The sequence below is a fragment of the Halichoerus grypus genome, chromosome 10, assembly GCF_964656455.1.
Source record: "Halichoerus grypus chromosome 10, mHalGry1.hap1.1, whole genome shotgun sequence".
Classification (NCBI taxonomy): domain Eukaryota; kingdom Metazoa; phylum Chordata; class Mammalia; order Carnivora; family Phocidae; genus Halichoerus; species Halichoerus grypus.
In genome coordinates, this window is record NC_135721.1 from 19,297,100 (window position 1) to 19,310,385 (window position 13,286).

Genomic DNA, 13,286 nt, shown 5'->3' on the forward strand with positions numbered 1-13,286 from the left:
AAACACATCTTTTATTTGTGTTCCAGCAGGTGCAACAGGTTCAGGTGTTTGCTGACGTCCAGTGTACAGTGAATCTGGTAGGCGGGGACCCTTACCTGAACCAGCCTGGTCCACTGGGAACTCAAAAACCCACGGCAGGACCACAGACCCCCCAGGCCCAGCAGAAGAGCCTCCTTCAGCAGCTACTGACTGAATAACCACTTTTAAAGGAATGTGAAATTTAAATAATAGACATACAGAGATATACAAATATATTATATATTTTTCTGAGATTTTTGATATCTCAATCTGCAGCCATTCTTCAGGTCGTAGCATTTGGAGCAAAAAAAAAAAAAAAAGGAATTCACTTTTGTTGGAAGATTGAGAGGTGTTTTTGTTTCTTTGTAAAGGCCTTGGATATTGAAAAAAAAATAACAAGGCAGAACAGTTGGACAATCTATTTCTTGAGCCAAATTTAATTATTCTTATTTTTGTAATCAGTCATTGGCTTCTTATCTGGATGAAGGCTTTTGGAGGAGAACCAAAACGACAAGTTCCGAGGGGAAGATGAAGCCCCACCTCTGCTGGCTCAGTCCTGACCCTGACAAGGAAGAAGGGCCCAGTGGGGCTTTGCCTGTGCCCATCCACCAAAGGCTGTCACGTGTGTCTAAATCAGCAGCCCTCCCCTTCCCGACCCCAGCAGCTTGTGTGTACAATCAGCTTCTTCTAGCAACTCTCTATCTGTTGGCTTCAAGAGAATATTTTGCCTCCCATATGTACCCCTTCTTTTTTTAAAGATGGATTTAAACCAAGATGCCTCCAGGAACGAGGACGAAATGAGTATATTCACAGAGGAATCCAAAAAATACAGTTTGGGGGAAAATGCAATAATTTTTGATGAGATGGGTGAAGGACAAGAAGCGAGTTCTGTCAATTATTGTAGATACAATTTTTCTGATTAAATCTGGAAAAAAAGGCAGCCTGTTCTTTCTGCTTTTATTGTATTAACAGCTAAGGTAGCTAAAGTTATTTAAAATAAAATTAAATTTATGATCCAAGTAGCTTATTTTTCCCTTTAAATCTCACTGTAAATATATTTGATTTCTTGTAGAAATTGATTTCCTTCTGTTTAATTTTATGGTTTTATTATCATACTCTTGATTTTTCTAAACTTGTGTGTGAATATATCATTGACTGAATTGCAGTTACACTTGGCTAGTGAGATTTCATTATTTTACTAACTGTGATGCCATGTATGGATTTACTTTGCAGTTCACATCCAAATGCCACTGCCAGAAAGAGCTGTTGGAGATGAGCTAGCGCACACTGCCCTAGAGTGTCCCTGGGATCACCTACCTTGAGACAGTGCAAGGAGTTAACACCAGAAGTGCACACGCTACTTGTACAGAGAAAAATTAGTACTCAAAGAAAATTTTCCTGTGTTTTAGATTGACTGTGGGGATTTGAATTTTCATCAGTGCAAATATAAATTTCTCTATCCTACTCTGAGGCTAATTGGTACCGTATTTTCCCTTTGTGTCTTGTCACTCTGCCACGTCTTGTCTCATCCTGGCCTCTGAGTCAAGGACCCAGTGAACTGCCTCTAGTTCTAGAAGTTCCACTGCAAGGCCAGGAAAGCTTGAGAAGGGTATTGTGGAAGAAGCAAAGGTAGACCCCCATCACTCGCCTTTACCTGCACCCCGGGCCTGTGAATGATGACAGCATCTGACATCGTGCACCAGCTACCTCTGCTTCCACGGCAGAGCAAAGGCCATAAGAACTAAGAACGGATGAGGAGCATGGACTCAGACACCAAGGAAGAAGCCATTTTCCCAGGTCCTCCTTTGTGCATCTCACCACCCCTAGTTACAGATAACTCCACTGAACAGCATCTACTCAGAAACTATACCGAATAAAAAGATTGCTGGAAGGGCTCACATGGGTAGCAACTATGAAACAGAAATAGGACACTCAGTTACAAACATTATCTCTTTTAGTTTTCAGAAAATGCATCCCTGATTTCATTCATTCCCAGCTTGAACGCCCAGCCATATTACTCTAGTCCTTACCAAACTGCTCTAGGAGGTCATTTCTGTTTTGTTTGTGATATTTAGATGTGCAGACTTCAGGAAGTTCACCTTTAACTTCAGCATTCCAGATGAAGTTTCCTGACTCAGTGCTTTTGCATAAGGAACTAGTTTTAAAAAGTGGTAAGGAAAATTGGAGATGCTAATAACATCCTCCCCATCCCAGCTGCACCTTAAAGTATGCATGTCACCTTCAAGGTTTTATAATTGCACTGTTTGTTTTATGTATGTACAGATTAAAATTATTGCTACATTTGAGGAAAATAAAATTGCTTGCTTCTATGTAATTCCTGTCATTCCACAGGAAATTCACTTTTCCAGCTCCTGAATAGAATTTGTTTAACAACCTCCTGGGTTGCCTCTTCATTTACAGGGAAGAAATGAAACCTACATCCTGCAGGAATTGCCAGAGCCCCAATGACTAATGAGTCATTAAAGGATCACAAAAGAAAGGATCCCTGAAGCCAAAGATCCTCAAAGGCACCCTGATACGAACCAGTGAAAATTGGAAAGGGTCAAAGTAAAGTTGTGAGAGTGGGCAATGAGGAAATCGTACCTTTGGCCGTTTGCCCTGTGATTCAACACACGGGTCCTGCTGTTTCTGGACCCAGGAGATGGAGTCGGGCAGTCCTTTGTAGCTACAGGACACCATCTCCATCATTGGTTTTTATATAATAACATTTATTATTAGTATGCAGATTACAGAGATGTTGAATCTTACTTAAGGAGGCTCCTTCATTTTGCCCTTACATTTTATAAAATGTAGGCTCTTGTCTCTTGTTTGTGTGTTTTTAAAGCAGCCTAAATCCACCAACACTTGGCTAAGTAGGCCAGGGTAAGGAGGGTAAGCAAATGTGATTCTAGAAGGCATTCCACACACAGTCCTACGTATAAATAGACACAGATTTGGTGGCTGCTCTCTGAAGTCATGCTTACAGGAGAATAAAAGCTTTTTTCCCGATGTTGGGATAAGGTAAAAATGATACTTGGCTTAGATGAGTCTGAACATTGATTTAAATTTATGCTAAGGTAGGGGTGGGAAGGCCACTAGAAAAACTAATAGAAACAACTGAGGGAAAAGTGAGGTTGCTATAGAACTTCCATCTTCTTTATGGTTTGGCCAAGATAGGTTCATACCTAGAAACTGTCTCCTGGGCCCTGAGAGTCAAAGGAAAAGAAAGGACAGTTGTCTATTTACAAAGGAAGCTATGCTGATTTCCTCCTTGACATGAACTACTCTTACCAGGAGAGCAGCTCCACTTGAAAAAAGTGAATGATTCAGAGCAAGCTTGATCCTTGGCCATTCCTGTACCTCTGAAAAAGATCTTGATGATTTAATTAAGCCCATAAATTCTTTTTATGGGAGAAAACTGCCAAAGGAAGCATTCCTCCATCCAGAACCTTTTCTGCCAGCACTAAATTAGTTTTCTTTATATGTTTTATTTTCATTGCCACAAGAGCTCTTAACAAGATTAAAGAAACCCAAAGCTCTGGCCTCATTCAACATGTTTTATTGTCTTTATCCAAGGCGCTAAGATGTGGAAGAATCCAGAGAGAGACGCGAACCCTGCCCTCCCAGAGCTTATATTCCATTGGGGAGGACACACGTACTTCTAATCACAATAGGACTAAGTGGTATCAAGGAGAGTTAGAAGTTGCTTTATGAGTGAAACCTGGTCTGGAGGGTCAAGGAAAGTTTCCTTGCCGAAGAAATGGCATTTGAGGTGTGGTTTGTAGGATGAAGAGGAGGGAGCTCAGAGGGCAGGGTGACAATTCTGAGGAACTGCAGGTCATGAAGACAGGAAGGAACCTCAGAACTTTTTTTTTTTAATTGTTAACCAGTTTCTGAGTTCTCATAAACATTAGAATTATGTCAGCTGGTGAATTGGAAAGTAATTGAAATCAGCCCTTGGCTCCAGGAGAAACATGAACCAGGCTTTGGGACCCTCACTTGGAAATTGTGGCAGCCTATAGCGAAGGTCTCTTCCATAACTAGCCCTGTCCAGCCAGAAGCACGGGCTTTTATCTTTTTTTTGCCAAATGGGCCACAATAATGTTGTAGCATTAGGGGAACATTCAGGGAAAACACATGTGCTTTTAGGTTCATTGTCTCATTCAATCCCTGCAGTCCTTTTGAGAGAGATGTTATAAAGAGAAAACAAACTGAAAGGTTATGACACAAAACATGGTTTATCAGGGGAATTGGAACCTGAAGCCAAGTCTGATTCCAAATTCTGGATTCACCATCCTGGACAACATGACGGAGGACTGCTTCAGAGTCCGCAGACGTTAATCTCACTGTGTGGCCTCAAGCAAGGCTTTCTTCTATGAAATAACTTTTTTTTTTAAGATTTTCTTTATTTGAGAGAGAGAACGAGCAAGGGGGAGGAGCAGAGGGAGAGGGAGAAGCAGACTCCTTGCAGAGCAGGGAGCCCGACACGGGGCTCGATCCCAGGACCCCAATATCATGACCTGAGCCAAAGGCAGCCACTTAACCGACTGAGCCACCCAGGCACCCCTGAAATAACTTTTAAAAACAGGCCTTGAAAACCAGGGTGGGTTGCAGGGGAGCCCAAGGGCTAAGAAGAGAGGACCTGGTCCTTCTCCAGAGGTAGTCCAAGCCTGCCCTTCAGAGGCCTAACCGGGGCTGAGCTTTGGCATCAGGTCAGGAAGAAGTCCCACCACAGTTTGGGGAGAGGCATTCTAGCATAATCTAAACAGGAAATGAATTAGGGGCTCTGTGGAACTGCAGTGTCAAACACTTAGCTTGAAAGAATTTTGGAAAACGTGGGCTCCTTATGCAGCAGGTATAAACGAGAGACTGAGGTTCCCTTTTGTGAGGCAGGGCCCCTACAATTCCTCCTAGGAAATGTGGTTTCTTGGATCACATCATGGAGGCAAGAAATCACCTTTCTCTGGCTCTGGAGCCTTCTGCAAACAATCTTTTTCCTCTGCTGGAGTTTGGCTCCGGTCTAATCATTTGTATTTGTCTCAGAACTTTGGTCCTTTATGCAACCAGCAGAACCAACCAACGCCCACAAGTATCTGTAGCAAACCTGAGACATTCGCTTGAGAAAAGAAGAACAAAAATGTTTACAGGAATAATTTCTTCTTTTTTGTAAAGTGAGTTAGCTTTTTTTTTTTTTTCTAAGTAATCTCTACACCCAGCATGGGGCTTGAACTCATGACCCCAAGATCAAGAGTCACATGCTGTATCTACTGAACCAGGCAGGCACCCCTTAAAGTAATCATTTCTATTCCATCAGGTTTTCTTCCCACTCCAATGCCCAGAGGTCCTAAGGTGCAGGATAAAACAAAACCTGCTACCAAGGTTTATATAGTCCACTTCTGATGATCTGTTGCCGTACAGATGACTATGATAGGCAGTGTGGGAAGTACAGAGAGAGTTGCCTGAAGCTGCTTCCTTTCTAATAATGGAGACTGCATCCATTAAGAAATACGTTTCTACTCTGCTAGGCAATATGCTAGGCTGATACTCTTGTCCTAATAATTTCTTAGTTTGTACAGCACTTTCACATACAGTATGTCTTTTTTTTTTGCCATGCATTTTTTTAAATTTTGTTTTATTTTGTTATGTTAATCACCATACATTACATCATTAGTTTTTGATGTAGTGTTCCATGAATCCCATGAAGCAATTAGAGTCTGAAGCTCAGATTTATGGTCAGGTGGCTGGGAAATTCTGGACACAAGAGTCAACCCTTGGGTTTTGTGATGAGACCTGCCGTTCTTTCCACTGCACGATACAACTGTTAGAGACAACAGAACCTAGACAGTGACACATAAAAACTGGGAATCGTGATGCGTTAACAGTTGTTCTTAGAAGCTTGTAAGGATTTCCATTTTGAAAATAAAACTGGGCACTAATTTTGATTTTTTTTTTTTTTTTTTGTATTTTAAATTTGTGTGAGGAGGATAGTTCTCAAGTAAGTCCCTGTACTCTCCTGGGCAACTTCATCTTTTTCTTTGATCTCAGTACCACTTACATTGATAACGCATCTTAAGTACACTCCTCTAGCCAAGATAGGCCTCAAGATCCAGGCCTGAATTTCCAGCTGGCGAACATTACCACGTGCACGGATTCCACCACCCCAGCCCAGCACCTCAAACTCAATCACAAACCAAATCACTTACTTCCCCACAAACACATTCTTTGTCTGTTATCTAGATTAATTGCATCACCATCCTATTAGTGGTCATTTTCAACAACTTCCTCCCACTCATCTCACCAAATTGCCAACAGTTTGCCTTTGTCGTATAGCTATCTTCTCCCTTCTAGCCCCATTAATCACAGACTGAATTCAGGACTTAATTATCTTTCTTTGGATGATTACAGTAACCACCTCCCCACCTTTTACCTTCATCTCTCACACAGTCTATCAGAGAAGTCTTTCTGAACACAACCTTCAGAGTCTTTTAATGACTGTTTCTTTCCTATAGTTGATTTGAAATCAACCTGCCTTTTAAGCTTCATTACCCTCGACGTTCTCTAAACAAACAATCCTGTCACACTGATCTGGTCTTCATCCTTGAATTTACTACCTTCGTTCTCACTTACATTGCCATATTCATTCTTTTTCCTCAGCCTTTAATGCTCCTCCTTTCTCCTCCCTACTTGTCCCTTCAAAGCTTCAATTTAGATCCTTTCTAAGAAGCCCTCCCCTGATCCACACGCTTAAATTAGCCCCCTCTTCTGTACTGTCTTGCTCCAGTGTTTGGGCCTCCGTTGGCACTTGGTTAGGTGTACATCTGTTTCTCTCCTCCAACAAATTATAAGCTTTTTATTTTTTTTTTATTTTTAAATTGTAAGCTTTTCAAAGAAGAGGTTCAAGTCTCCCCCCCCCCCCCCCCCCCCCCCCGCTGAGAGCCTTCCACATAGTAGGCTCTGAACTTCTCATTGAAGAACTAGATTCAGAAGCAGTATTTTAAATCAGGGAAAGGAGCTGATGGGCAGAACAGGCACTGAGTTATCTTCCTAGAGTCTGGATTGTTGAGCTAATGAAAAGTTGCAAAAGTGTCCAAGAGTTTGGGGCGCCTGGGTGGCTCAGTCGTTAGGCATCTGCCTTCGGCTCAGGTCATGATCCCAGGGTCCTGGGATTGAGACCCGCATCAGGCTCCCTGCTCCACGGGAAGCCTGCTTCTCCCTCTCCCACTCCCCCTGCTTATGTTCCCTCTCTCGCTGTGTCTCTCTCTGTCAAATAAATAAATAAAATCTTAAAAAAAAAAAAAGTGTCCAAGAGTTCAAGATAAGGTCATAATTCTACCCTGATGATTATTCTCTTTTTTCATGAAATGTGAGCCCCACATATTTGGGGAATTTGAAGAACATTAGCTGTTACCTTTAATACTTCCCCTTCTTAAGGATGGTGTTTTTATAAAGTTAATGCACATGTAAGTTACTCAAAAGTAATACTTTTATCACGCTCTCAAGCTTTGTGCTGATGTTAGCAATTGTATTTTAAATGAGAATTATTTAGTAAGCTAGACTTTTAAAGTTCAACCAAAACCAGCGGGGAGAAAGGATCTACATAGAACATTATTTAAAGACTCATGCACATCTAAGCTTAGGCTTTAAAATTTCATCCTACCTTCTCTTGCAAGCTTTTTCCAAGCCTTTTATTAAGGACTTTTTCAAATGCGTATTAAAGTAGAAAAAACAGTATAATGAACCAGTTCCAAGTTTTAAAATCAGTCTTTGATGTGTGATTTTTATAACCCCAAATAAAGAGATGACTTCAGGCACTCTGTCAATTTCCAGTTCAAAATTAAGTTGTGGTTAGCTTTGGAAACCTTCAGACTTAAGAGTTTTTGTTTGTTTGTTTAAAGATTTTATTTATTTGACAGAGAGAGACACAGCGAGAGAGGGAACACAAGCAGGGGGAGTGGGAGAGGGAGAGGCAGGCTTCCCACGGAGCAGGGAGCCCGTTGCCATGGGGCTCGATCCCAGGACCCTGGGATCATGACCTGAGCCGAAGGCAGGCGCCCAATGACCAAGCCACCCAGGCGCCCCAAGAGTTTGTTTGTTAAAGTATTACACAATAGCTACTTTAAAGAATGAGTATTTTAAAGAAATAGTAATAATAATTTATATTTTCAGATACTGATTTCTTGCCTACATTTGTCAGTTACTATTCAGGCACTGGGGCTACATCAATGAGGAGAATAAAAATCCCTGTTCTCACGGAGTTTGCATTCTAATGAAGGTTGATTGACAAATGAGCAAAATACGGGGTGTGTCAGATGCTAAGTGCTGTGAAGAAAAATTAAGTAGGGAAGGAAGGACAGAGAGTGCCTCTGGAGGGGAGTGGTTACAGTTTAAAACAGGAAGGTCAGAACAGATCTTCAGAGAAGGTAACCTTTGAGTGGACCTGAAGGAGGTGAGAGAGTGAGCCATGGGAATAGGGAGAAAGAGCTTTCTAAGAGAGGTGTGAAGTCTTGAGGCTGGAGCTGAATGAATGAGAATAGCAGGAGATGAGGCCAAAGAGGTAAGGAGGGCCAGGATGGTGTAGGGTCTTGTAGACCAGTGAAAGAACTTTGGCTTTTATTCTGACATGGGGAGCCACTGGAACATCTTAAGCAGAGGAGTGATGTGATCTTACTTGGGTTTTTAAAGAATCACTTGGGATTTTGTATTGAGAATAGTTGTAAAGAAAGCAACTGCAGAAGCAAGTAGACCTGTAGGAGGCTATTGCGATAGTCCAAGCAAGAGATGATGACTTGGACCAGGATCAGAGCACTGGAAACTGTGGGAGGTGGTCAAATTCCAGAGGGATTTTGAAAGTAGGAACACACACTTGCGGACATGATCAGATGTGAAGTGTGAGAGAAGAATCAAAAGTAATTCCAAGGTTTTTGACCTGAGCCAAACTGGAAGGATGGAACTTCCATTAACAGAGATGGGCGGGTTTAACTGTCATGATCAGTTTGATATTCCTGTTAGACATACTGGAGGCAGAGATATCAAATCAGCTGTTGGATATATATGGGTTTGAAATTTAGGGGGGTAGTTGGAGCTGCAGATACAAATTTGGAAGTTGTCAGCATATAGCTGGTTTTTAAAGCCAGGAGACTAAAAGATGAATGGAACCCAGTTCTCTTTTTTTTTTTTTCAAAGATTTTATTTGAGAGAGCACACATGAGCAGGGAGGGGGGGTGGTGGGAGGGCAGAGGGAGAAGCAGGCTCCCCACTGAGCAGGGAGCCCAATGACATGGGTCTCAATCCCAGGACCATTGGAATCATGACCCGAGCCAGGGCAGATGCTTAACTGACTGAGCCACACAGGCGACCCTGGAACCCAAGTCTCTTAACTAGGCCATTTCTCTCATGTTAAATAACCATGCTGAAGTAGGGTTTATCCCAGGAACAAGATGGTTCAATATCTGAAGTCTTGCAATGCAATTCCCCACAGTAACAACAGAGAAAAACCATGATTATCTCAGCAGATGCAGAAAATGTATTTGCTTTTTTAAAAACATCCCATAAATGAATTTTTTTTTAAATTAGCAGACCTGTGGCAGAAGGGATCTTCCTTAATCTGATATAAAGTATTTGCTGAAACTCTGAACAAATAATATACCAAAGGGTGAAGGTTTAAAAAAATTTCCATTTCAGTCAACAGCAAGTCAAGGATAGTTGTTAACGCTGCTACACGTGTGCTGCAGGTACTCACCCGTGCAAGGACCTGTTCAGACATCTCCATAATGCCATAAAATGAGAAAAAGAAGTAAGCATAATGATTGCATTGAAAGACGCGAAATTGTCTGAGATGATAGTTCTATAGCATATACTTCGAAGGTATTGTTTAAATAGATCCTTAAATTTGAGTTGTTTAAATAATTCCTGTTAGGAATTACTCACAGGTGAGGCGAAATTACATAGCCATTAAGTAGCAGAGCTCAGCCTGAATCTCAGGTCTTCTGAGGTTGTCACCTGCCTGGCTTTTGTCATTTGTACCATAACGAAGTAAGATCATATTTCTTATGGTTCAATTTTCATTCTGCAGCCACATCATCACAGTCATGCCTTGATTATCTCCAGGAGCCTCCTTACTGATACCCCAAGTTTCCTCCCCACTCATAGCAAGTACATCTTGTACCTGTTGCCAAGTCAGTCTTCCTCTTGGATCCTTGGCATTCCTCCAGAATTCCTTACATCCAATGCTGGGAAGGAGGCGGAATACTTTATCCCCACTTCCGCCTTTATAGAGTGAGTTAAGGAACATAGAGCCCCTGGTTGCTCCACCCTTACTCTTCCTCATGCAGGTTGATTGAATAACCCACTTGGTGGATGATTGCCTTTGGTCCATGTTTCTCAGTTGGGTGGCACTAATCTCTCAAAGTTTAATAGATTGAATGTGGGGGATTTGTTCTATTTGTACTCTGCAACTTTGGTGATGTCTGCTCTGTCTGCTCGCTCTCCTTAGGACAGGAAATTATCAAGCCCATTTAGGCTATCATATAAAGCTGTATCTTCTCACCCATTGATAACAAAAGTGATATTTTATTTCTCCATCCATTTTTTTAATCATATTTATGAAGGACCTACGTTCAGAACTTGGGTGCCACCTATTCGGCCTTTGCAACACGCCCACAGCTAAAAGCCGGACTGAGGCCAGCATTCAAGACCTGCCAAACCTGGATCTTAAAGTAGAGAAGTCAGGGTTGTGTTAAGCTTAACATCAGAGGGCAGCTAAAACTGCCCAGGGCGAGGTTCTCAGCCATGTCTCTACACTAACACCTTCCCGTCAGGGACTTTGGTTCACTATTGCCAAGATTCTCAACCAGGAAGCAGTGCACACTCCTAGGATGGCATCTCAGAATCTGTGGGGGAAGATGTATGCTGATTAAATGACAATAAAACGTGATTTTAAATGCCCCTCCAGGGGAGCCCTCTGCATCGTGCCGGCCCCATCAGAAGCAGTGACCTAGGCATGGATTCTCAGCGCTACCAGCTCAGAAACTCAATTTTGTCAGCTCATCCAGTGATAATTGGACTCTAGGGTATTGAGTCACACAACTCACAGTCACAGGAGGCTGATTTATAATCTGGAATGTCAATTAACCAATTTAAAATGGAAGATACAGCTTCCCAGCACTTGAACTACTCATGACCCCTTTTCAAACCCCTTTCTAGTAGCGAGATGGCTGAAAACCAAATTAGTAGCCAACTAGGAGAGGTTACGAGAAAACTGGACTGACAAAAGACCTGGTTTTCAATTCCAGTTCTGCCACTGAGTTTGATCGTGGGCAAGTCAAAGCCTTTTTGAATCTATAAACTTGAGACAAGGTGGCCTGCATCGCAAAACTGTCGGGATTGATTCGCACAGACGGAAGTCCTTTGTTAATTTCAAAACATTTTTCACATGTAAGAAACTTGCCAAAGTATAGAAGATTCTTTTCAAGGATATATCACCTATCCTCGGGCTTCCAGCACAATCTTTGCTTTATTGGAGAATACATTTTTTTTTTTTTGGTAAATTTGGTATGCAAGGCCAGATATACTGTACTTCGTGCCAGATTTTTGCTCTCCATCTCGTTCCTTCCTGTAGGCACATTATGCACTACCATAATGGGTTGGTTAAATCACACACATTTATTCTTCATCTTTTAAGCTGACTGCCTCCTGGGACCAGGCTTCTTCTAGACAGCACCAGAGTTTCCAATTCAGTAGGTCTGGGGTAGGGCCCGAGAATTTGCATTTCTAACAAGTACCCAAGTGATGCTGATCTAGGGACCACATTTCAAAAACCACTGATATAGCTCAAATGACAATGGTCTGAGCTTATACTCATAAGATTCGCTACTTCCCTGCTACTAGCTTGCATTCACTCAGGATCAACTCATGGATACCTGTCCTCTCCCCTCTTGGGTAGAAGTTTATGCTATTTGACCTCAGATCTCAGCTTTAGGGATTTGCCTGAGCCGTTCTCTCTCAGCTCTATAGACTCATCTCTCTCTCTCGGCTTTATCACTATGTCTTACAGCAGAATTCAGAATTTAAAAAAAGTTTTCTAAGATACAGTGTCATGTAGAAACATTTTCCTAATAGCAGGGAGCGCTTCATGGATCTTGGATGGCATCACTCTCAAGCAGAAAGGGAATTAGACAACAGGGCTTACTTGACCGAAAGCTCTTTGAGGGCTGTGTCTTATGCTATCTTTCTATGCTTAGGTTCTAGCACCAAGTGCCCAGGCACTGTTCTAATGGAACCTGTACATACTAACACATTTAATCCACGTAGCACTCCCATAAATTCCTATTGTACAGATGAAGGAATGGGGCTCAGGGAAGTTGATGGACTTGTCCGAATTCACACAGTTTGAATGTATGAGAGCCAGGATTTGGACTCAGGCCATTTGACACCAGACTGTGAGGTCTTTACCACCATGCGATGCCATATAATACAGTGCTTAGTAAGTCTGTTCAGTGTTATGAAAGGCTATATACCTCCTGCTTCATAGAAGAAAATGAAGTCAACAAGGATGGTCAACTTCAACTTTCTCCCCTCTCCAGTCTATAAACTCATGTATATATATATATTTCCCCACTTCTTTCCTCCAGTCTCATAAAAGTTTTCTCTCTCTCTCTGTTCCAGGCCAGTCCTTCCCTATGTCCTTGACCCCACCTCTTCCCACTTTTTCTGGACTTTATCAGTTATTCCATTTAGTAACTTCAATCCCTCTTCTTCCTGGCCTCCCTCTCCTCACCCATAAACTTGCTTAGACATCTAAGAAAATTCCCCCTATGGGACCTAGCATTCACCTTTCCAGCCCCCATTCAATCACTACTTCCTCCCATCTGAGCTTCTTGAAAGAATGGTCCCCACCTCTTACCTCCTCTCCCATTCTTGTCTCAATAGACGAGTCCGAGTCCTACCCCTATATGCTACTTCAACTGCTTTCGACAAGCTCACCATTATGTTCCCAAATGCTACATGTTTCCAGTACTTAGATACTGAAATTCCATGCTGCATTTGATTGAAACTCTACTGCGGTGGTTTCCTGGACATGGTTCTGCCCTCAGCACTCTACCAATTCTCTTATCCACTCTCCTAGTTTCAAATGACCACCTCTTATAACGGAAAATCTTTGTATCTAGTATCTTAGTTGTTTTGGTATCTAGATGGGAGGGGGAAAGTATAGCCCCATCACCTTGTACAATTCTTTCTGTATGAATTATCTACATATCTGTCTTCTCATT

The 13,286-nt window shown here is 42.0% G+C and overlaps 1 protein-coding gene across 9 annotated transcripts in view; it reads left to right on the forward strand.

The window, feature by feature from the left end:
• The window catches only part of NCOA1 (nuclear receptor coactivator 1), a 239,683-nt gene extending 237,330 nt beyond the window's left edge, over positions 1 to 2,353 (forward strand). For 6 of the 9 annotated variants that reach the window (XM_078056046.1, XM_078056041.1, XM_078056045.1 and 3 more), the window contains one exon: positions 27 to 2,353. In XM_078056046.1, coding sequence (XP_077912172.1) covers positions 27 to 197 — 171 coding nt within the window. In that variant the 3' untranslated portion in view covers positions 198 to 2,353. The remainder of the gene's footprint in view (positions 1 to 26) is intronic. The other 3 variants (XM_078056044.1, XM_078056049.1, XM_078056048.1) reach the window with 3 other exon arrangements.
• The last annotated feature ends 10,933 nt before the right edge of the window (positions 2,354 to 13,286 follow it).